This window comes from Pseudopipra pipra, chromosome W (genome assembly GCF_036250125.1).
Source record: "Pseudopipra pipra isolate bDixPip1 chromosome W, bDixPip1.hap1, whole genome shotgun sequence".
In the NCBI taxonomy this organism is placed as follows: Eukaryota; Metazoa; Chordata; class Aves; order Passeriformes; family Pipridae; genus Pseudopipra; species Pseudopipra pipra.
The window spans coordinates 37,154,412-37,177,968 of record NC_087580.1 but is presented as its reverse complement, the minus strand read 5'-3'; the positions used below and the strand labels follow the sequence as shown (position 1 = coordinate 37,177,968).

The following is a 23,557-nucleotide window of genomic DNA, read 5'->3' as shown; positions in this document are numbered from 1 at the left end:
AGCTCTGCTGGGCAGTGTGTGCTGGGCCATAGAAATGAGGATTCCTTCCAGATGTGATGGTAAAAATAGAAAACACAGTTACAATTATTTGAAACTCAGATTAAGCTTCTGCTCTGCAGCTCCAGCTCTTCTGAGTCATGGGTGTAGAGATGTAACTTTTGTATTCAAGGTCTGTTACATCTGACATTCCCTGTGTGTATGAGAGCTCTACCAAAAATTTACATATCCCACTGCAGCAGAGGAAAACTGATTCCTTTGCAGTGAATTTGGTGACATTTGACACATTGATTTCTTGTAGCAATGGAGTGACTTTTTCACAGACGTCTGTCTTTACTGTTCCCTGTCCTTTCCTTTCCTGAACAGGCCCTATGCTAAGAAATAACAAATGTCCAACAGCAGCTCCATGCCCCAGTTCCTCCTCCTGGCATTCGCAGACAGGCGGGAGCTGCAGCTCCTGCACTTCTGGCTCTTCCTGGCCATCTCCCTGGCTGCCCTCCTGGCCAACGGCCTCATCCTCAGCGCCGTAGCCTGTGACCACCACCTGCACACCCCCATGGGCTTCTTCCTGCTCAACCTCTCCCTCACAGACCTGGGCTGCATCTGCACCACTGTCCCCAAAGCCATGCACAATTCCCTCCATAACACCACAACCATCTCCTACACAGGATGTGCTGCACAGCTCTTTTTACTTTTCTTTTTCATGGCAACAGAGTTTTATCTCCTCACCACCATGTGCTACGACCGCTACGTTGCCATCTGCAAACCCCTGCACTACGGGACCCTCCTGGGCAGCAGAGCTTGTGCCCACATGGCAGCAGCTGCCTGGGCCACTGGGTTTCTCACTGCTCTGCTGCACACAGCCAATACATTTTCCCTGCCCCTGTGCCAGGGCAATGCCCTGGGCCAGTTCTTCTGTGAAATCCCACACATCCTCAAGCTCTCCTGCTCACACTCAGGCTACCTCAGGGAAATTGGCCTTCTTGTGGTTACTGCCAGTTCATCAGTTTGTTGTTTCATTTTCATTGTTTTCTCCTATGTGCAGATCTTCAGGGCTGTGCTGAGGATCCCCTCTCAGCAGGGACGGCACAAAGCCTTTTCCACGTGCCTCCCTCACCTGGCTGTGGTCTCCCTGTTCCTCAGTACTGCCATATTTGCCTACCTGAAGCCCCCCTCCATCTCCTCCCCATCCCTGGACCTGGTGGTGTCAGTTCTCTACTCGGTGGTGCCTCCAGCACTGAACCCCCTCATCTACAGCCTGAGGAACCAGGAGCTCAGGGACGCTCTGAGGAAAATGATGACTTGATGTTTTTCGGAAGCAAAAATGTTTCTCTTTTCTGCTCAATAGCATTCAGAATGGATGGCCCAGCCTTCCTTCTCAAGTTTCTTATGGCAATAATTTGTGGGATTTGTTCTCTTTCTTCTTGTAATATTGTTTTCTACAAAAAAAATGTTATTCTTTATACCCTTTCTAATTCATTGTCTACTATTGAATTTGACTCTGATACTACCTAGATGAGGAATTGTAATTTATGCATTTCAAAAAACCTAATTCTCTTGCAGAAAATTTTTCGTTGAAATCCTTCATCTGGGACCTTTGAAGTAGCAGGGACTGTCCCTGTGTGCAGACGTGACAGCCAGCATGAGAATCAAGAAGTGAAAGGCCTGAGAAAAGTCTAAGATGACCTTGTGTTGTTTTCTCTAGGCTGTGATTTACTGCCCAGAAACGAGCTCAGCTATTCTGTTTGCATTCTTATCATATGTGGGTGTGTAAAGGAGTTCCTTAAAACTCCAAGGTCTGTGTGTGTGCTGTGTTAACAGCCCCTCATGGCCCCTCACATCCTCTCATGGTCCCTCACAGCCCCTCATAGCTCTCACAGCCCTTCACAGGCCCTCATGGCCCCTCACAGCCCCTCATGGCCCTTTACAGCCCCTCAAAGCACCAGATGTGGGGGTTCTCCCAAAGGAGAAGGGATCCAGGCCCTGCTTGTCCTCCTTTCAGTTGGGTCATTTTATATCAATGAGTAAAGGAAAGTTGAAATGAAACATTTTGCACCATTTCCCTCTGCTTTAATTTGGGGGGGCTGAAGCTCTCTGCTGACGGTGGCCCGAGTGTGACCATCAGTGCAGCCCCCCAGCCCCCTTTGTTTCCCCCCCGTCATTCCTGGTTCCAAAGCCCCCCGGCTCTGGAGGAGGCAGAGCTGCAGCGCCGTGGGCTCCGTCCCCGGCCCAGCCGGGGCTCTCGGGCAGGAGCAGCAGCAGCACAGCCCCTTCCCACCTGCTCTTGCCTTGGCTTTGCCTGGGAAGCCAGAAGCCTCTGGAAACCAGCACAGCCACTGAAACGGGAGCCAGGCCTAAACGAGTTAACTGAGATATTTTGGGCTGCTAAGAAACCCCAATACCTGTGTTGCTAGAAGAACATTTTAGGAGCACTGGTTAATATCATGGTCTGTCCTGCTCACTGGACCAAAGGACTTATTATAGAAAGGAGTAGTACACACATGGTAATAAATTAGGTAAAGAAGACATTTGAATAAGATATAGAAGGCCCAAAGCCAGGGTTTTGCAAGCTTGAAGAATTCAGGTCACCTGACAAAGAAAATTGAAGAGGTCAAATCAAGGAAGATATCCGTGGTGACCACCAGAGGGATGAAGGCTTGAGAAGAACATCCCCAGAGTAGAAGACTGTGCATGCCTGGAAAGACTCCACTCAGAGACTAGCCTACTTATTAATATGTATGTTAAATGATTTAACCATGTATATAAAGTGTATAAAATGGCTTCCTTTTGCACATTCAGGTCGAGCAAGCTTGTCCAGCGTGAGCTGGCTTGCTTGCAATGTTGAATAAACAAATACTTTGCAGGTTAAAGACAAAAAATTCTCTGAGCAGTTAATCATATTGAGGTTTTTCAGCAGCAAAGAGGGTTGGGAGACTTCCAGACTGCTCAGGCTGGGAAGGGGATAGGGCAAGTCCTCCTGCAGTCATTCTCAGACATTGGAAGGACAAGGCAGGAATTGCAGAAACCCTGTGGGAGGGAAAAGAAGGGGATGTTGTGTGCTCAGACTTTATCAAGGCCCTTGATGTGGTCTCCTGTGGTCTCCTTATGGCCAGACTGGTGAGAGCTGGACTGAAGAAGTGGAAGATGTGGTGGTTGGGAAGATGACTGAATGAAGAGGGTCAAATAAAATCCATGGTACAAAGTCCTCTTGGCAGCAACTTCCTGGTGAAATCCCTCAGTGATGAGCCCTTGAACACCACTACAGAACATCCTTATTATCTCTCTGTACATTGGGACAAAATGTGTTTTCAAGTCCTTTGTGGATGATGTCAAATTTCAGGGAGCCCTTGAGCAACCTGTCCTGGTTTAAAGACACATTTTGGGGCAGGAACTCCAATAAAATGAATTCACTCCCCTTTTATTCCCCACCTCTACAGGGAGACAAAATACGAGGAGGTATAATTGAAAACAATAAGAGTTTACTGACAGAAAATATATCAGCAAAAACAGTAATATCAACAGACAGTTCAAAGCATCAGCAGAGAGAGAAATTGTCTCCTCTCCCCCCCTTTCCCCAACTCCCTTTTGAAAACAGATAAAAACAGGGATCAACATGTGCCTCTCTTCTCCCTTGTACCCCAAATGGACAAAGAACAAAAAAGAAAACCAGGGGAAAGAGGGGGCAAAGCAAAATCTGGGCAACTCTCTGGTCTGAGATCAGTTGTGCTGCCCAAGAACACGCTGACTCCAGAGGTGTCCAAGAAGGGCAAAGCCGGTGACTCCGGTCCGTGCGGCGGCGGGGGGGGAGGCAGCGGCTCTACTTGATTCCATGGAGTTCTGGGGAGGCAAGGTGACCTATTGGTTCCATGAGATTCTGAGATGTCTCAGAGTTCCTTTTGTTTCAAAGAGACCCCGCATGTCACAATGGTCTCTTAGTTCCATGAGATTCCACAGTGTCCCTGCATTCCTTTGGTTCCATGAGGCCCTGCAGTGTCACGGTGCCACTTGATTCCGTGACTTTACAAAGAATCAGAATGGCCCCTTGATTTAAGGCCAACTGCACATGGGGCTGCCTTGGGGGGAGTGTGGGCACCCAGACAAGGGAGTTTTCACCCCCTGGACTCAGCCCTGGGGTCACCACATCTGGACTGGTCGGTCTGTCTGTGAGGTTCCCCATTCTGGAGGAATGACGAAGAGCTGGAGAGGGTCTAGAGGAGATCTGACAGGATGGAGCTTTTCTCCATATTGGAAATAGAATGAAATCTCCACAAAGAGTAACATGGAAGGTTCAGACTGAAGGTGAGGAAAGAGAAATGTCACTCAATGGGGACCCTTGTGCTGCAAGAGGTCACCCAGAGGGAGTCAGGATCAGCCCATGGCTTTGTGTTCCAGGGAACAGCCAGAGCTGGTGCAGAGACATCAGGGAGGGTCTAGAAATGCTGCTGGGAGGGGGTGGGAAAGCAGGAGGGGTGTGTGCAGCCTGCAAGGCCAGAGCAGCAGCAGGGCCAGGGCAGGACAGCCTGCAGGAGAGATGGCCAAGGGCTCTGGCAGGGCTGCAAGGCCCAAAGGCACCCAGGCCTTTGTCCCCTTGCCTCTGGCAGCTGCCTCTGCCACTCAGGCCACCACAACCAACTTGCCTGGCAGGTTCTGCCCTTGGTTTCTGCCTCGCCCCTCCCTCAGGAGCCTGGCAGGGGTTGCCCAGTTTTGGGCCTTTGTTGTTCCTCCCCCTCCCATCCCAGTGCCCCCCAAACAGCCCTGAGCCAGCCGGGAGGGACAGGATCTGCTGGGCCAGGGCCTGGGGCTCAGGCCTTGGCCTTTGTGCTCCACAAAACCAAGGCAGGCTTTGCTCAGCACTGCAGGGACCTGCCCAGAGCCTTTGTCTGCCTGCACTCCTGGCCTCCAAGGAGCTGCTCCAAGGAGTCCCTGGGGAGGCTTTGGCAGTGCCTGCCCTCAGTGGGGCCCAGCAATGCTTCAAGGCACTTGGACTTTGGCTTCTGACTTCTTCAGCAGCTTCTTCAATCTTCTCTCAGTACCTCAGGATCATGGGCTGGGCTGCAAACACACTGTGGGGCTCATTAAATTCCAGAAATCCCTCAGGATCTCTTTGTCTTCCTTTAATTGTCTTCAAGGCAATTTCAAAACAAGTCTTCAAAGTTTGTACTTTTTTTGTAATAATTCAATTATGGATATTTTTAAGTTCAGAGAAGAGGTGATAAAGGTGTTCTCCAAGTGATCTTCATGCTGAGTGTCTCCTCAGGAGATCCACACTGACCCTGTATGATCAACCTTGCTCCTCACCTCCAGCCTCACCAGTTCTGACATGGCCCATCTTGGACTGACAGCTGATGCAACTCCAAACACACTTTGGGACCATTAAAACACAGGAAAACAAATTATTTCCCTTTCTTTTAATTGTCTTCAAGTCATCAAGACTTCTACAGCTAATTGGAGTTGTTTTGTAGTTTAGCTAAGGAGGAAGATTTTAAAGTGGAAGTTAAGAAAAATATATATTTTTTGATGAAAAAGAATGATTTACACAGAGCCTTGGGATGCAAGAGGGTCAGAGCACAAAGGATTTGGATCCAAACACAAGGAGGCAAAAGAGATTAGTAGCACTTAATCATTGACCAATTGAACAATTATCAAGTGATTCAATTGCATTTGCCACAACTTTAAGAGTGACTGAATTATAGATTCACAACAACAGTCACACTACAGTCAATTCACACCCACAGCCAGGCAGAGATGTGTGGACACATCAAGAGCTGGGTGTGGAAAGGTCCCTCTCCAAAATTCTCCTTGTTGTCAGGGAAACACTCCCCCAAATCCCTTTGTGTTTCCCACCAGGCAAGGGTCACAGCTGGAGGAGTGTTTGTTGATGGGGATCAGAATTGTCCTGGGCATCAGCAATGGTCTTTGGAGTGTTGGAAACTGGAGGGTTCCTGAGCTGGGAGAGGCTGCCAGAGGTGTCCCACTGAGAGGGAGGTGCTGGGGAGCTGCCAGGGCCTCCCTCAGCCCTGCTGGTTGTGGTGACTGGCTTTAGTGATCTGCTGAATTTCCATCCTGGTGTCAGGAATGACTGGAGTTTCTACAGTATTTGGGAACTGTATCCAAACTGTTCCATTTGGGTTATGATTCAGGTAGGGAATGTTCCAAGGTTTTCAGGGCATGAGGTGTCTCCTTGTGGCTCTGCAGACCTGGGGCCAGAAGGACACTCAGCTCCCTCCACAACCCCCATGGGCTGGGATTCCTCCTGCCTCACTTCAGTGGGCACAAAACAGGCACCTGCAGGTGACTCCTTGTCCCAGCTCCCCTGGGAATGAAAGAAAACCAAAGCCAGGAGTGACCTGCTGGGACACAAACCCCTGGTTCCTTCTGAGGGGCCAGAGGTGACCGAGATTCCTGCTGGGAACTGCAGGCTCTAATGGAGCAGTTCCTAGGGACAGGGCAGCAGCTGTGGGATCTTCTTGGAGGCTGCTGGGACATTGCTTTGGCCAACTTCAGTGGCAGAAGGGACCCACATGTAGGACAAGGGAACCTGTCACTGTTCCTTCTGTCCAGGGCAGCCCCTAGAGGTGTTCAGGTGACCAAATGGAGTCAGGTGGCACAGGGAGAGAGGTCTCTCTCCTGTTCTTTCTCAGGGTATTTTCTACATGTCCTCAGAGTACAATGGCAGTTTTCTCCTGGACATGCCTTCACTGCTGAACCTAACTCAGGGCAGCTGAGCCTGGATTGAACAGCCAAAGAGGGGCCTGTAGTGCCAGGGGAGGTGCCAGGGCTCTGCAGCACAAGTGCAGCAGCTGCCATGGACAGCACAGGGCCTGTGCAGGGACCCCGTCCCCATTCCCAGCAGCTGTGGGACAGGCACCACCCAGGGCTCCTCAGACACATTGGGGGCCTTTGGGGCAGAGAGTGAATCCCAGCCCTGCAGGGACATAAGGTGTGGTCCTTCTCTATCCAGCTGGTGCTGGGTAGTTGGTGAATACAAAGCACATCCCAGCAGGGTCTCCACTCCTGTGCATTCCCTTTTTGTGAGGTTTAACCCCAGTGAGCAGCCAAGTACCACAGAACTGCTCACTCAGTCTCCGACCTCCCCCTGCACTGACATGGGGAGGAGAATCAAGAAAAGACAAAACCTGTGGGTTGAGATAAGAAAAATTTAATAACTGAAACAAAGCAAAGTATGAAAATAATAATAAGTGTAGTAACTGTAATAATAACTGTATTGACAAGGGAGACGAAAGAGAGAGAGGAATAAAACCCCAGAGGAACAAGTGATGCTCAGCATGATTGCTCACACACACTGCCCAATGCCCCACACCCCAAGCAGTGATCTGCCCCTCCTGCACAACCCCTCTTCATGTATACACTGGGAATGATGTTCTGTGTTGTGGAATATCCCTTTGGAATGTCCAGGTCGGCTGTCCTGGCCCTGCTCCCTTCCAGCCTCTTGTGCCCCTGGCAGAGCACGGGAAGCTGGAAAGTCCTTGATTAGGGTAAGCAGAACTAAACCATCAGTGTGTGATGAACATTGTTCTCCCATGGAATCCAAACCACAGCCCTGCACCAGCTACTAGGAAGAAAATTAACTCTCTAGTTAGGAAGAAAATTAACTCTATCTCAGAATTAATCTGTAGTTAATCTATAGGAAGATTAACCCAATCTCCTAGGAAGAACAGCCAAGACAAGGATGATGTCCACCCCTTATTCCGCACCATTTACACCATGTCAGATCCCACACTTTCCAATACATTCCACCATCACCTTTCCTATCATTTGATATAAACCCACAGATCTCATTGCTTAGTCTATGAAAGTCTGTTGAGTTCACTTAGTCCAGGATTTTAGGCTCCATCTGCCAAAATACTCTTTCAGGGCAGGAAAAATGCTGTCTACCGTGGGATTGTTGCCTGTTGCAGCCAGTTCTTGTTCCATCACCGCTGTGCTTGTCTGGTCTCCTCCAAGCTCACTGTTCATTTCTCTCAGTGATTTTCACTGTAATACCCCTGACACGGCAAAGAGTTGCCACAGCAGTGAGAATGCAGTGTTAGAGAGTTACCACTGTACTACCACTGAATTCCTTGGCTATTCTCACCCAAAATCCAATCCCTTCGAGGCACACACTGGATTTCCCATCTTTCCCTCCTTACCCACCAAGGGCATCCGTGTCCTTGAGCAACGTGAATCCCACGGGTGCATTTCCCTTTGCCTGAAGCGGGAATAACCCAGACTGTTTTCCCAGCATGTTTGTAATGTGCACTACAGGAACTTTATCCCTTTCTACGGCATGTAATAACTTGGATTGGACAGGGCCAGCCCGATTGGCACATCCCCCAGTGTTGAGTGACCAGGTGGCCTTTGCTGAATGTGTATCCCAATGTCTGCATGTCCCAGCACCCACTGCATCATTCCATCTTTCCTGAGGCTGGTGCATGGCTGGTTTGCTGGTTTTAGCACCAGCAGGAAATTAAAATTCAGATAAGTCACTCCCCTTCCCACGGCCCTTCCGGTGAGGGAGGGACAAAAACTGAGAGACTCTGGGTGGAGATAACAATTCACTAAAAACACAGAGCAATGGAATAAGACACAGTCAGAACAGCAATGTCACCAGTAAAAGTATCCAGAAAGAGAAGGTGTTTCACCCTCAAAAGGGGGTCACCACCAGGCACACAGACAAAATGCCGGGTGCTCCCCATGCGACGTGTCCGCACAGTGCCCCCGAACAAAGGCACCCAAGGTGGGGGAGCTCCCAAGGGTAACATGTCCAACCCCTCAGCCCGACAACAAGGAGAACCAAGGACAATCCAAGCCCCGAGAGCTGGGTCGTCCTGGCCATGTTGTGCAGCCGCTCCCTGGGCTCAGTCCCGCGCTGGCTCCTCTCTTCTCCTCCCAACCCAATGGCTGAGGGGGCTGAGGCTGCCCCCCAACTGCCCTGTCCTGCTCAGGGCTTTGTTTCAGCACCACGGCCCATCGTGGTTTCCCCTTTCAGCACCAAAGGTCCATCGTCCCAATCCAGGGCAAACATGACGGGGCAGCATCGGGGATGGGGAGTGCAGGAGTGATGCTGACAGTCCCTGCCCTGCAGAGAGCGGGGCAGGATGGAGCAGTTCCGGAGCAGAGCCCTGGCTTTTCCTGCTGAAAGCACAGCCCTAGGGATGGCATGGATGGTACAGGATACATAACTTGGTCACACCCACAAAGAGCTAAACTGCCCCTCCTGCTCTCTAACCAGGACAGCGTGGTGACTGACCGTAGCAATGGGAATGTGTGATGGTTGCCATGGTAACTGACAGTAGCAATGGGAATGTATGATGGTTGCTATGGTAACTGATTGTAGCAACGTGAATGAATGATGGTTGCCATGGTAACTGACACTAGCAATGGGACTGTATGATTGCTGCCATGGTAACCGACTGCAGCAATAAGAATTTACGATGTTTGCCATGGTAACTGACTGTAGCAATGGGAATGTAGGATGGTTGCCATGGTAACTGAACATAGCAATCGGAATGTATGATGGTTGCCATAGTAACTGACCATGGCAATGAGAATGTATGATGGTTGCCATGGTAACTGACCATGGCAACGGGGATGTATGATGGTTGCCATGGTAACTGACCATTGCAACAGGTCTGTATGACAGTTGCCATGGTAACTGAACATAGCAATGGGAATGTATGATGGTTGCCATGGTAACTGAACGCAGCAACATGGCTGTATGATGGTTTCCATGGTAACTGACCATTTCAATGTGAACGTCTGATAGTTTTTAAGAAGCACTAGGCCCTGCTTGACACGACTTTGGAGGTTGCAAACTGTGTGAAAGCTCTGTGTTTATATTTACAAACTCTGTGAAACTATGCAATGTTTATACTTGTTAGCTATATGTTTATAGTCGTAGGTATGAGAAAATCCTGTGTTTATAGCTGAAAGTTTTGGGAAAACTGGAGATAAAGGAACACCTGTAAGATCTCGGAAAGTCCCTAAGGGCGGATCAACAGGAGGGACTTTGGGTGGCCCTATGATGTCAGGCTGCATGGACAGAGCACCAGAACCAATGAACCGACGGCGTGGTACACGTGCACAGACTGAGCTATCCAACCACCTTGTTGTAAGCACGTACCCGGAAAAAACTAAACTGTATAAAAGTTAACTCATTTAAATTGAACATCACCTGATCATATTGATTGTCTGCGTGTGTTCCGGAACTCCTGCCGGCCATAACCCCAGGTGCTGTTTCCAAAGGAACCCCAATGAAAGGGGGACGCCGGAAAGATGGGCGGACAAGTCCTGCAATGGAACTCTGTGTGTGCAGCCTCATTTTCTCCTTCAGTGCCCACAGGAGAGAGGGCAAAAAGTGGGGGTTGGGCCCAAAAAATGTTCACGGTAGAAACTGGGGATTGAGGGGACAGTGGGAAAGTGGGAGGAACGGGGAGAAGGGTGGAAAAGGGAGGGTGGTCTGGCAAGTCTGATGGTCCCATGGGAGTCTTTGAGCACCATGGGGTTGGCCCCATGAGCTCCCAACTTACTGTGGGGTACTGGGGGCTGCTGGATCCAATCAGCCTTGGATTATGCCACCACTTTAGAGGAATTACAGAAGTGTGACAGAATCACTTTGGTCCTCCGTGATTTTAATGATGGCAAAACAGATCTATTGATAAAAATGAATTATTTAGAGATACAAATGATCAGACAGAAGATCTTCAGCAGAATTATTTACTGTACAATAGAGACACTAAAACCACCAGGAGTACAGGATAAGACAGGACAGGGCTCTACACTAAAGCACCTTGAAGCTCTACACTAAAGCAATTGTTGAAGCAATTCTACTGAAGCTGGCACAAAAGCAATAATTCTCAATTAGAGATGGATGGAACTCCCCCAGACCAATGCTCGTGGGGAGATCTCTGCTCTCAGCCTCCAGCAGTGACCTTGGGGGCGCCCCCACCCAAGGCAGGAATCTGCACACACACCACAAGGAAGGGTTCTGTTGGAAGAAGCTGCCCCTGGGAAAGGGGACTGGCCCTTTGTGGTTGAAAGGGATGGACTGACAGTCACTGGACTCCAGGGGTTGCCTCGCCATCAGGGGGTTCATTTGGGGTGGAAGCAGCGGCCGAATCTCTTCCCACAGTTGGGGCACTGGTAGGGCTTCCCTTACTGGTGGGTCCGTTGGTGTTTGGTCAAGGTAGAGCTGTTGATGAAGCTCTTCCCACAATCCCCACACTTCTAGGGCCAATCCCTGGTGTGGATGCGCTGGTGTCTGCGGAGGCTGGAGCTCTGAGTGAAGCTCTTCCCACATTCCCCACACGAATAGGACCGTTCTCCGGTGTGGATGTACTTGTGCCGGATCAGGTTGGAGCTGTCATTGAAGCTCTTCCCACATTCCCTACACATGTAGGGACGTTCCCCAGTGTGGATGTGCTGGTGTGTGATCAGCTTGGTGCTCAGCCTGAAGCTCTTCCCACATTCCAAGCACCTGAAGGGTTTCTCCCTGCTGGGAGGCTGCTCAGGGACCACCAGCTCAGAGCTCCTCCTAAAGCTCCGGCCGCCTTCCGGGCACAGGCTGGCTCTTTCCTCCTCAGAGCACCCTGGGATGGCTTTGGAGCCCCTCCTGCACGGGGATCTCCGGCCCTTTTCCTCCCCGCTGCCTTCCTGCGCCGGGGAGCCCTTCAAAACGGCCTCTCCCACCAGGGTCTCACGGGGGAATTTGTCCTCCGGGCTCTCCGTCCTCAGCTCGGGGCCTGGGGCAGGAAGCAAGAAGGACAGGCAGGGGATTTGCCTCCGGCCCACAGGGAAGGCCAAGGACATCCCCCCAACTCCGGCCCCGGCAGGACGGCGGCGCCAGCGGGGTTGTCCTGCAGCCGGGGCCATGCTGGGCTGACAGAGCCAGCACAACACCCGCCCAAAGGGACACTGACTTCCTCCTCACCTGCCTGGGGGGCCCAAGGCATCTTCCTCTTCCTCGCAGCCTCCTCCTCCATCCGCCCAAGCTTTGGGAAGGACAAATCCTGATGGGGGGAAAACAAGGGCTGAGCGTGTTGGCTTGGGGGTTCCTCCTGCCCAAGTCCATCTCTAGAACTCACTGGGCATCCTGTGTCCATAAAAACCTCAAACACCAAGATTCAGCCCAGAAAAACCCAAACCATCGAGATTCAGGCAAAACCCCTCAGAAATAGCAAGATGACTTTTACCCGCCCAAACTGCAAAAAGTTGAGACTCAGCTAAAAAATATTCCAAAATATGAAGATTAGCCCAAAACATCTCTCCCAGGAGTTCCCCCTCTCTGGCGTCTCCCCTCTGGGATACAGAGTGTCTCCCCTGTCTGGGATGCTGGCAGTGTTGGGGGTCCCAAGGGTCCCTTCTCCTCTGTCTCGCTTTCAGGGTGCCACATTCCCCGATATTCCCGCTCTCCAGGTTCTCCACTTTGTTGTCCCAGGGATCTCAGGGGTACCCACTGTCCAGGTTTCCCCTTCCCCATGCCCCCCATTTCAGGCTCCCAGGGCTCCTCCCTCTCTGTGCTTCCCCCTCCAGGCTGCCGGGGGTCCCCCAGCTCCGCCGTCGCCCCGCTCTGCACCCCACACTCGGCAGCTCCCGGGCTCCACACCCACCCCCGGCACTCCCGGGGGGCCCCAAACCCGCTGTGTCCCCCCCGCTGGCACCGGGCTGACAATGGAGCCGGTGGGGCCTGACCCAGCAACACCAACCCCCACCATGGGGGGGACCCACACAAGGGCCTGCTGTGCCCAAGGCAACCAAACAGCCCCACAGGCCAGGGGACACCAGAAACTTCCCCAGGGCAACGAGAGCAATGAGCAGATCCAGCCCCCTGACACATGGGCAGGCTCTGGGTTCAGCCTGACCAGGGGCAATTTGGCACCAACAGCAAAGCCCTGACTGCCGGCTCGGCACAGGGGGCCCGAACTCCCCCCTCTCCAGGCTCTCAGGGCTCTTGCAGCTCCCCCCTCTCTCCAGCCTCCCCTGCTCTCCAGGGATCAAGGCATGGGGATACCAAGGCACCCCCACTTCACACTCGCTCACACTCTCACCCCTTCCCTCAGCCCCCCTCTCACACCCCTTTCCTGGGCTGTTCCCTAGTGTGGATGCGTTGGTGCCGGATCAGGTGGGAGCTCCGGTTGAAGCTCTTCCCACATTCCCCACACAGGTAGGGTCGTTCTCCGGTGTGAATTTGCTTGTGCTGCATCAGGTGAGAGCTGCTCCTGAAGCTCTTCCTGCATTCCCCACACGTGTAGGGTCGTTCCCCAGTGTGAATGTGTTGGTGTCGGAGTAGGTTGGTGCTCTTCCTGAAGCTCTTCCCACATTCCAGGCATCTGAAGGGCTTCTCTCTGCTGGGAAGCTGCTCAGGGACCACCAGCTCAGAGCTCCCCCTCAAGCTCCAGCCGCCTTCCCGGCACAGGCTGGCTCTTTCCTCCTCAGAAAACCCTGGGATGGCTTTGGAGCCCCTCCTGCGGGGGGATCTCCGGCCCTTTTCCTCCCCGCTGCCTTCCTGCGCCGGGGAGCCCTTCAAAACGGCCTCTCCCACCAGGGTCTCACGGGGGGATTTGTCCTCCGGGCTCTCCGTCCTCAGCTCGGGGCCTGGGGCAGGAAGCAAGAAGGACAGGCAGGGGATTTGCCTCCGGCCCACAGGGAAGGCCAAGGACATCCCCCCAACTCCGGCCCCGGCAGGACGGCGGCGCCAGCGGGGTTGTCCTGCAGCCGGGGCCATGCTCGGCTGACAGAGCCAGCACAACACCCGCCCAAAGGGACACTGACTTCCTCCTCACCTGCCTGGGGGGCCCAAGGCATCTTCCTCTTCCTCGCAGCCTCCTCCTCCATCCGCCCAAGCTTTGGGAAGGACAAATCCTGATGGGGGGAAAACAAGGGCTGAGCGCGTTGGCTTGGGGGTTCCTCCTGCCCAACTCCATCTCTGGAACTCACCAGGCATCCTGTGACCATAAAAACCTCCAAAACACCAAGATTCAGCCCAGAAAAATCCAAACCATCGAGATTCAGGCAAAAACCTCTTAGAAATAGCAAGATGAACCCGCTCACAAACTGCAAAAAGTTAGGATTCAGCCAAAAATACGCCAAAATATGAAGATTCAGAAAAAAAAAATGGTGTTTATTTAGGAGGATGAAGGGAGTGATGTCATTTCATGAGCACTTGATTGACTTACTATATATTAATCAAAAACTGCATTAACGTAGTTTTAGTTAAAACTCTCCAGGGCTGTTCCTCGAGGTTCTCTGGCCCCCTGCCAGCCTGGGGCTGTTTCTCCAAACCACCAAACCACGTGTGCCAAACGCCCTGGTTGGTCAGTGCCGGCTGGGGGAGCGGGCACTCAGTGAGGGGATGAGAAAACTGCACCTGGGGCTGGGCTGAAAGAGGCTTCAGCACCACTTCTGACAGCCCAGGGGCAGCATCTGGCTTCTCTGCAGTGGGTCAAGCTCTGCAGAGGAGATTGTGACCCATGCATGGGATTGCAGAGGCTCCGTCACGTCCCCAGCAGGAATCAGCAACCAGAAATAGATACAAAATGCACCCCTGAAGAGTTCTGGGGGAGCGTCCTGTAGGGAGGGGACAGTGTCATCCCACCAGGGTGGGGTTGGGAAGTGGGAGGCTGCTCCAGGGCTCTGCAAGAGGTCTCGTGCTCTGCTCAGCCCCACCACTGCCTGGTACCAACACCCTCGGCTGCCCCCGGCCCTGGGCAGCTCTGCTGCCACAGGCTGTGCCCTCACCATGGCCCTGTAATGGCCCTGCCTGTCCCTCACCCGTGGCCCTGCCCGTGGCCCTGTCCCTTGGCTCTCTCTCTGCCAGCTCAGTGTGGGGCACACGGGATGGGGGTCCCTCCCAAGCCCCCCGGGCAGCCGGTGTTGGTTGGGGGGATGTGAGGGCTGGGCCTGCTCAGCACAGCCCCGGCCTCGTGCCCAGCGCCTCTTTCCTGACCCACACAAGAGCTTCCCGGCCCCCCCAGGGCTCCCCTGCTGCTGCCTCTGCTCCTGGCCCTGCCTTTGCTGCTCCCTTGGCTGGGGCAGCGGCTGCAGGGGGGGGATGGCAGCAGCTTCAGCTCCACGGCACTTCCTGGGGGGAGCTCAGCCTGGGGGGACGGGCAGGGACCTGATGGGGATGGACAGGGGCCCAGCAGGGACAGACAGGGCCTGCAGGGCAAGGCACAGGGACAACCTGGACCCCCACACTGACACCGCTGTCTCTGCTCCTCCTTGCAGGCTCCGTGGCCAGGCACAGTTTGTGTTCCTGGGTGCCCACCATCTCAGCACTTGGAGACGCTCAAATCAGTGCCTGCAGCTCTGCAGCAAAGCCCCAGCTCACCTGGCACACAGGGGATGGACACAGCATCTGCTCGGGGATGGGCACTGACAGCTTTGCCTCTCTTCCCCACCACGGGGCTCTCCTTCCTCAGCAGCACCTCTGCCTTGCACTTATTCTCAGCCTCACCTCAGGGACAGCTCTGGGCTCACCTCCGCGCCACTTCTCAGCCTCACCTCAGGGCCTGGGCTCAAGGACAGGAACCTGTAGGGAGGGGACATCATGTGCAAGCTCAGGGTTGCCTGCTTGCACTGGCCTTTGGGCTTCTGTCTCCTTCTACAACCAGCCCAGAACTCAGCCTGCTTTTCTAACACCACACATTTACAGACTAACCTTGGAGATAGATATGGACAGACATCTCTATCACCCTGGGGATGGAGCCTCAAGCATGTGCTGCCACAGGAATGGCAATTACAGAATCACAGAATCAGCTGGGTTGGAAAAGACCTCCGAGATCATCAAGTCCAACCCTGGATCCAACCCCGCCGTGCTTCCCAGACCATGGCACTGAGGCCACATCCACTCTCACCTTCAACACCTCCAGGGACGCTGACTCCACCCCCTCCCTGCCCAGCCCATTCCAAGGCCTGATTACTCTCTCAGCAAAAAATTGCTTCCTAATATCCAACCCAAACCTCCCCTGGCACAGCTCAAGACCCAGCCCTCTTGTCCTACTGCTGCTTCCTGCCAGAACAGCCCCACCCCCACCTGGCTCCAACCTCCTGGCAGGGACTTGCAGACAGTCAGGAGGTCTCCCCTGAGCCTCCTCTTCTCCAGCCTCAACACCCCCAGCTCCCTCAGCCTCTCCTCACACCACTTGTGCTCCACTCCCTTCCCCAGCCTCGCTGCTCTTCTCTGCACCTGCTCCAGCCCCTCCAGGGCCTTCCTCAACTCAGGGGCCCAGAGCTGGACACAGCACTCCAGGGGTGGCCTCACCAGCGCTCAGTCCAGCTCAACAATCACTTCCCTGCTCCTGCTGACACACTTTTCCTCAGCCAGGTCCCTCTGCAGAGCCCTCCTGCCTTCCAGCACATCAACACACCCCCAGCTTGGTGTCACCTGCACATTTGCTGATGAAATGCCTGGTTCTGCAGCAGCTGCAGATGCTCAAGGGGCAGCAGGACCAAGTCAGGGGCCTGGGGGGCTTTGGGGTGCGGGAGGGTCCTGGGGGAGCTGGGGAGGGGCTTTGGGGATTGGGGGTACAGACCAGTACAGACCAGGACCTTCTCACTGCTCCCCAGATCTCTCCTGGAGCTGGGCCACGTTGTCCTGGGACACCTGAGCCCCCCCTAGTGCCCTCCCAGTACAGCCCAGTGCCCCCAGTACAGCCCACTGTGTTCCTGTACCAGGGTGCCAGGGTGCCCCCCTCTTTGGGGGGGGGGTTGGAATGGATTTGAGGGGGGGGGGTGGGGGAGATTTCAAGGGATCTGGGGGTTTGGATGGGGATTTGGGGGGGTTTAGGGGTCTTTTGGGTGTATTTGGGGGAGTTAAAACAGGTTTTGGGGGCATTGGGGCATCAAAGGTGTCTGTGGGGGGAGGGGACTAAAGGGAAAATGAAGGTTAAGGGACATATGGGGAGGTTAAAGAGGTTTGGGGGGGAGGTGAGGGGCTGCACCAAGAGCAGCTGAGTCCTGAGACCTCCCCGGTGTCCCCAAGACCCTCTTGGTGTTCCTAATTCCCCCTTGACACTCCAAGACAAGCCTGGTGTCTCCAGTGTCCCCAGGGCCTCCCCATTGCCATTATTCCCCTCTTGACACCCCCAATTCCACTGGCCCCAAGCCCCATCCCTGATGTCCCCAACCCTCCATGTCACCCCAGGAGCCCCCCCTGGACCCTTTGACCCCAAAAATGCCCCCCCACACGCTCACAGAAAGGACAAGGGCATCTGGGGACACGTTGGGGACAGTTGGGGGGCTTTGCAGGGCACTGGGTGATTACTGGAGGATACTGGGACACACTGGGGGGAACCAGAGGGCACTGGGAGGGACTAGAGGGTTACTGAGGGATTCTGGGAGGGCACTGGGAGGGACTGGAGAGTTACTGGGGGATTATCAGGACAGAGGGAGAGACACTGGCAGGTTACTGGGCCATACTGGGGGCTATTGGGTGCTCACTGGAGGATCACTGGGCCATACTGGGGGGCAGTGGGAGGTCACTGGGACACACTGGCTGGTCACTGAGGGGGTTACTGGGCCGTAATGAGGGGCACTGGGAGCCCCTTACACGGATGTGGTACATCTCCCCCCCGGACTTTGAGGGGCACCCCCACGACTCCTTCCCCTGGGGGCTGGGAGATCCCCTGAACCCCACTGCTGGGCTTTAGGGGACCCCGGGCCCCAGTCCCTTTGAGGTCTCTGTGTGATGCGTGTTGGGGGTCTCTGGGGTTCGGGGGGGCATTGGGATCCCCTTTCCCTGGGGTCGGTCCGCCGGGCCGGCAGGGGGCGCTGTGGCGGGAAGGGTAATGGCGGGTCGCGGGCAATGCCGGCGGGTAACGCCGGCGCGCCTGCGCAGTGCAGCCAGGGCGCTGGGACAGCCCCACCCTCCCCACGCGGGTTCCAGGCCCCGCGCTCTGACCCTCGGGAACCCCCGAACCCCTCGGCTAATCCCTCCCGAGCCCTCCAGCCTTTCCACCCACAGCTGCGCTCCCCGCAGCCCCGAGCGGATCCCCAGAATCGCGCTCTCCGAGCGCAGCCTCACCTCCACCGCTACCGCTGCCCCGCAGACAACATGGCGCTCTGCGCACGCCCCGCCTCTCGAGCCCCCGCCGCAGCCAATCAGCGCTCGGCCCGTCCCCGCCCCGTCCCTGCCGGCCCCGCCCTGTCGGGTGAGCGGGGCGGGCACGGCGGGAAAGCGGCGGGGGGGAAAGAGCGGGGGGGACCCCAAAGGGAGCGCGAGGGGCGGGGGGTCACCCCCAAAGGGGGCTGGGGGGAGCCGGGCTGTGAAGGGACTGCTTTTCCAAACTGCCCTGCTTATCCCGCATGTGCACACTTCTCTCCTGCTGGGATCTGGCCCAGACAAACCTGAAAATACCTGGAAGTGCCGCCTCCACCAGCACTTCCTCCACAGCTGCTTTCAAGGATTTCTCTTCAATTTGCCAAGGAAATGCTTCCAGATCATACTTCCATCTACAAGTCAGAACACCAGCCTGCACCAGGACTCCTGCTTGTTTTCCCTTGCTGACAGGAGGTGCAGAGGCAGGATGTCAGCACTTTATTACCAACAGCCTTAACGGGGGATGACTCCACTTTTTAACCTTGGAAGAAGAGCAGCTTTTCCTTTTCCTCTCCTGTTTTTTGGGTTTAGGGTTTTTTTACCTTTTTTTTTACCTTCTGAATAAAAGAACACATGTGTAAATTGAAATAATCTGAACCCAACTTTTAAGAAGACTGACACCTTTGAGCAGCTTCCTCTTAACCCTCTCTCCATGTTGGAGGAGTGGCCAGATGAAGAGTTACCAGCCCATCCTGGCTTCCAGAATGGCACAGCTGGTGGTTAGAGATTCATCTCACAGTTATCTAGAATATGCCCAAACTTGTTCTGCCCTTCCTAATTCCTAACTCAGACCAATGGCTCCAAACCCAGCATCTGGGAGGCTGATCAGGTTGGCAAGAACATTTCCCTGTGTGATAACAGTGTGGGCACGCAAGGACTGGGAGTGTGTCATAAGAAATCTGACTTGCATACATGGAGTAGGAGATAAAAAAAAAACACAGATAAGCAGAAAATGTTTGCAAGGAAGAATTGGCAGCAAATCTGCCAGAAGATTAGTGCAGGTGACTATCAAATACAGGAGAAAACATGATGAAAGGAGTAACTCATGACTCTTTATCTGAGCTATGAAATGAACAGTAACTTCAGCCACTGATGAGAGATTTTTTTAAATACAGAAGTGAGTTTGCAGTTGCAGCATTTTCCACATTAAAGCCTACAGCTGGTAAATAATAAAATAAGCAATTAAAAAGCAATCAAGCTTGCTGCATGAAAACCTCTCAAACAGGCTGCTTCAAACAACAACAGTCTTCTTGCTCCCCTCCTTCCCCCAAGCCCCAAAACTTCACCACATCTCAGGTCTGCACTACTCACACACATCACTTGGCAGAGGAAAGCCACACAAAACAAAAGATAAAGAATAATTACTTGTTTTGGTAGGTGCTGATGGTCACGTGTGTGGAATGGGAGGTCCCAAGAGGAGTGTCAGCTTGGTGGATGGTCCCTCTTGGGAAGTACAGTAAGTCACCTGGCTGCAAGAAAATTGATATATTTAGGGCACCAGGTCAAACCTTACTGCAGTCAGAGAAAATACTCTCTGAGCAGACAGTCTGACAATATATATCCTTTAGAATCACAAAATGGAGCAGTCCTGCAACGTACACTTTAATAACATAAAGAACACTAAGCCAGAAGTTCAGAACCTTAAACTTTCCAACCTGCTGTCAATATTTGCTGAAAACGTGAAAGAAGCTTTTTAACATTACAGAACACACAGACTCCCACTGAGCTGCAGGAAGAGGACAAAGAAGCAGCTGAGATGGACCTGCTGGCAACACAGTGGGCTGGCAGGGGAGCAGTGAAATGGGGATTTGGTCAGATCACATCAAAAGAAAAGGCTGGTATTCCACGAGAAAAGCCAAATATTCTATAAAAATGGTAATCTGTTACAATACTGTTGTCTGAGATTTTCAGTTAAAGCACTTAAAAAACAGGTACGACCTTCCTCCTCCTCCTCCCTATCTTTCTTCTCACCTATGTAAATTAAAACTCCACACTGAAAAAAAACTAGATAAGGAAAGTCAAGGCAAGAAAGGTGTAAAGCACATAAAATTGCCTCCAAGAAGGAAATAAAAGTTTACTTGTGGCTTGTCCTGTAAACACCTATAGAGTTGGACAGCACAGTCAAAGAAAACTGCCTTCCTTACCAGAGTGGGGACTACACCAACCAAGAGTATTCTGAATTCTCTTCATTTGAAAGATGGAGAAAGGAAATATTCTAGAAAGATGTTTAGGGAGGAAATAGAGTCAAACAACAGCATCCCTCTCAGAGGCAGCCACAAAGAGACAACCAAACTTTGACACCAGCCACCCAGAAGAAATGGGTCACAGGAAGTGAACAACAGCAAACAGAAGAAAAATAAATTAAAAACTTGGATAACTTTTAAGCCCATCATTATTCCATAAAAATGAAAGGCACTGAAGTCTGGTCCAAAATATTCCAGAAATGAAAAAGGGAACTGTAATTTACTAGACTTTGCATCACCCAGTACACGATGACGATTGAATATTCCCCTCTGTCAAACAACACAGCTCATGATGTCAGCATCCCATCCAATGGGTCACACTATTCCTAAAACACCTACACCATCCAACATGTCACACTACTCCTAAAACACCTACACCCAAATGCAGCTCTGGACACTGAGAAGAGCAGAGAGAGGCTCCATAACAGGCCAAAAGGCAGAGAAACTCCTGAGGATTCCAACATGGAGCAGCACCACCAGCTGGACAAGTAACACTTCAAAAGCAGGTAAAACAGAACAGGACAAGCACCAGATTCCCTGCTGACACTCAGTAATCTTCATGAAATGTTCCTTTTATTCCAAAAATCAACCACCAACCAAACACTTGAATTTCACGTTTGGAAAAAGGAAGAGCAATTAATACAGCAAGTTTATGTGGGGTTTGGTTCATGCTTCTCTTTATCAGCCAAGGATAAATATTTAAATCTCACTCACCAGAACAGTGACAATGTTCAGTGCAGCAGTAAGTCTCAGTGCACAGAAGGATTAGCCTGAGGGATTACAGGCAGCATGTAAAAGCATAAAAATGTTTTAGAACCATACACAAACCCAGTGTTTTTTCTGCACACAACTCCACAAACATGACCTAGGAGTCAGGGTGCCCAACCTGGAGAGTACTAGTCAATTTACAGAAATAACTGGGGGTTTTGGCCCATCATTTAAATACTAGAAGCAAAGGATACCTTTAAAAAAGGATACAGACAACTATCACCCAAATTTCTCGTGCTCACAGTGTGCAAACCCTCCCCTCAGTTTCACAGCCACAATCACTGCCTTCAAGAAATGGACCACTTTTAACTTTTCTGGCAATCACAGCCCAGACCACCTAAGGCAATGAAATTCTCATACCTTTAATATGAACTCATGTGTGGGATTCCCAATCCTATCTTCTGATTCCACATCATATTCCCGAGCTAAAGGCACCCTTGGTTTATAGAGCCACCAGTGTTTCTCGCCTTCCAGCTGAAGGATAAACACCTGCAAAAGACCATAAATCCAAATCCATAAGGAAGTAATTCCTTTCACATTAATTTTTAGATAGCTACAATTCAGAGAAATTTCAATTTGAACTAATTTTTTTTTGTCTCTATTTAGAGACAACAGACAGAGGAGTTGTGAAGTGGGATCTGTTTTATCCTAAGGCAGGCATTTGGAAATCCTGTTTCTCTCCAGCCACTTAAGTAAGTGCTAGAGAACTAACCCCAAAGGAACATCTGCCACACAAATAGCCAAAATTTCAGGTGAAAGAGGCTTATCCCCAACAGAGCATCAGAAACCTCTATAGGGTGCCCAATGGGGGTAGATGGCATGAGTTAGAAATGCTGGATGTGAGGCTGCTGAATAACAAGCATAAGGAAAATGAAACTCCAGGTGTATTGAATGGAAATGAAAATATTAAAAAGCAAAATATACATATAAGGATTGGATTTTTTGATTTGGTTTAAGTGGGATAGTCCAATTTTTTCTTTATAACGCAGTGTATATTTGTATGTTTCTTTTAGAAGCTGATTTAAAATGCATTTGGACCACAGGAATTCATCATATCAGTAACTTCTTAAAAACAGCAGGACCAACAAGCACAACCAGTCTGCTGCTACAGTCCAGCTGAAGAAAGAGCAAGTACTTAGTAAAGGAAAAAGGACTTGTAAATTCTTGGGGCCTGAATGAAGTGCAAATGAAAAAACAGGTGCTAGAAAGCTTCTGCAGCTGTGAAAACAAACTTCTCTTTTTATCTAAGGGAAATACCAGGTCTGGAAAACCCAGTTTACATGCTATTATGATTAGATATTACTATTAGTAATTTTTCGGCAAAAATATGTAAGAAAAATGACTACAAGGAAACACAAATTAAAAAAAAAAAACATTTTCCTATAATGTTTAGTGGGGGTGGGGGGGTTAGAAGCACACACACAACAGCAAACACTGCCATCAGCAAAAGCCCATGCACAATTTCACAGGCAAGGTTGTGCTGTCCTACCTCAACATCATCATAGTGAGGAGGAAGGCCCTGGGATCCCTGGGGAGGGATGTAAACATTGGTCCCCACCAGAGACCCAAAGGAGCACTCCAGCTTCTCCTGAATCTTCCACAGCTCCTCCTGTAAAAAAAAAAGATGCTGTTACTTGCTGAAGAGCTCAGCCAAGCCCAGCCCACATCCTCCCCATGGCTTGGGAAGAATGATCACATCAGGGACACAGAGGCTGGGAAGGAAGGTGCTCTGTACCAGTGTTTCTCCTGAAGGAGAGCACTGGAGATGCAAAGGGGATCTGCCATGAGAGTCATTGCTAAGCCAAAAAGTCTGGTGCCCCAACCTGGGTTTGTTCTCTTCCCTGTGCCATCTTTAGGCTGCACAACCAGACAGACAAGGCTGAACAGAGGAAAATAATCCCACAAACAGCAAAACACCATAAGACAATAAGCACATGCAGGACCTGCATTCTCTCACCAGAGAGAACATACAAAGGTTAGAGACCTTTCACCAGTTACTCCAATCATTTGGGAATATTCAAAACCAAACTTGACTCATCCACACCCCACATGTGACAGACAAGGCACCGAAGGGAAACAGCAGAACGTGCCAAGTACCAGATCCACACAAGTGCAGCTTGGCCATTAAAGCTGACATCAGCCAGGAACACTATACCTGGGACTCAGCTTGTATTTGGGATCTTATTTGGGTCCACCTCACAATTCAATTGTGTTGACACCTTCAAGACTACCTGAATCAAAGCACCTCCAAGAATCCAAGTCCTTTACACAACTGTGCAGCACCACTGCCTCGTTCTCAAACTCAAGGACTGAGAACACTCAGCTAAAATGGGCTGGTACCTTTCCATGGTGCAATTCACTGGCAAGAACACTGGAAATATTTCACATGGTTTCACACCTTACCCTCCATTAAAGGGAAGTGGCTCAAAAGCCACAAAGTTTGCACAAGGAA

At 51.7% G+C, this 23,557-nt stretch overlaps 2 protein-coding genes and 1 pseudogene across 2 annotated transcripts in view; 2 read left to right on the top strand and 1 right to left on the bottom strand.

The window, feature by feature from the left end:
- LOC135405019 (zinc finger protein 91-like) overlaps nucleotides 1-23,557 on the top strand; it is a 95,796-nt pseudogene that overhangs the window by 37,731 nt on the left and 34,508 nt on the right.
- LOC135405492 (zinc finger protein 239-like) overlaps nucleotides 1-23,557 on the bottom strand; it is a 239,440-nt gene that overhangs the window by 191,735 nt on the left and 24,148 nt on the right. The gene's annotated exons all lie outside the window — the stretch shown is intronic.
- On the top strand, nucleotides 110-1,362 carry LOC135405486 (olfactory receptor 14J1-like). Its single transcript, XM_064640187.1, has one exon. It carries the CDS (start codon nucleotides 386-388, stop codon nucleotides 1,301-1,303), a length of 918 nt encoding a protein of 305 aa, XP_064496257.1. The 5' UTR covers nucleotides 110-385; the 3' UTR covers nucleotides 1,304-1,362.

Excerpts from the sequence above, each read along its gene's own strand:
- LOC135405486 (XM_064640187.1), top strand. The coding sequence starts at position 386 with ATGTCCAACAGCAGCTCCATGCCCCAGTTCCTCCTCCTGGCATTCGCA.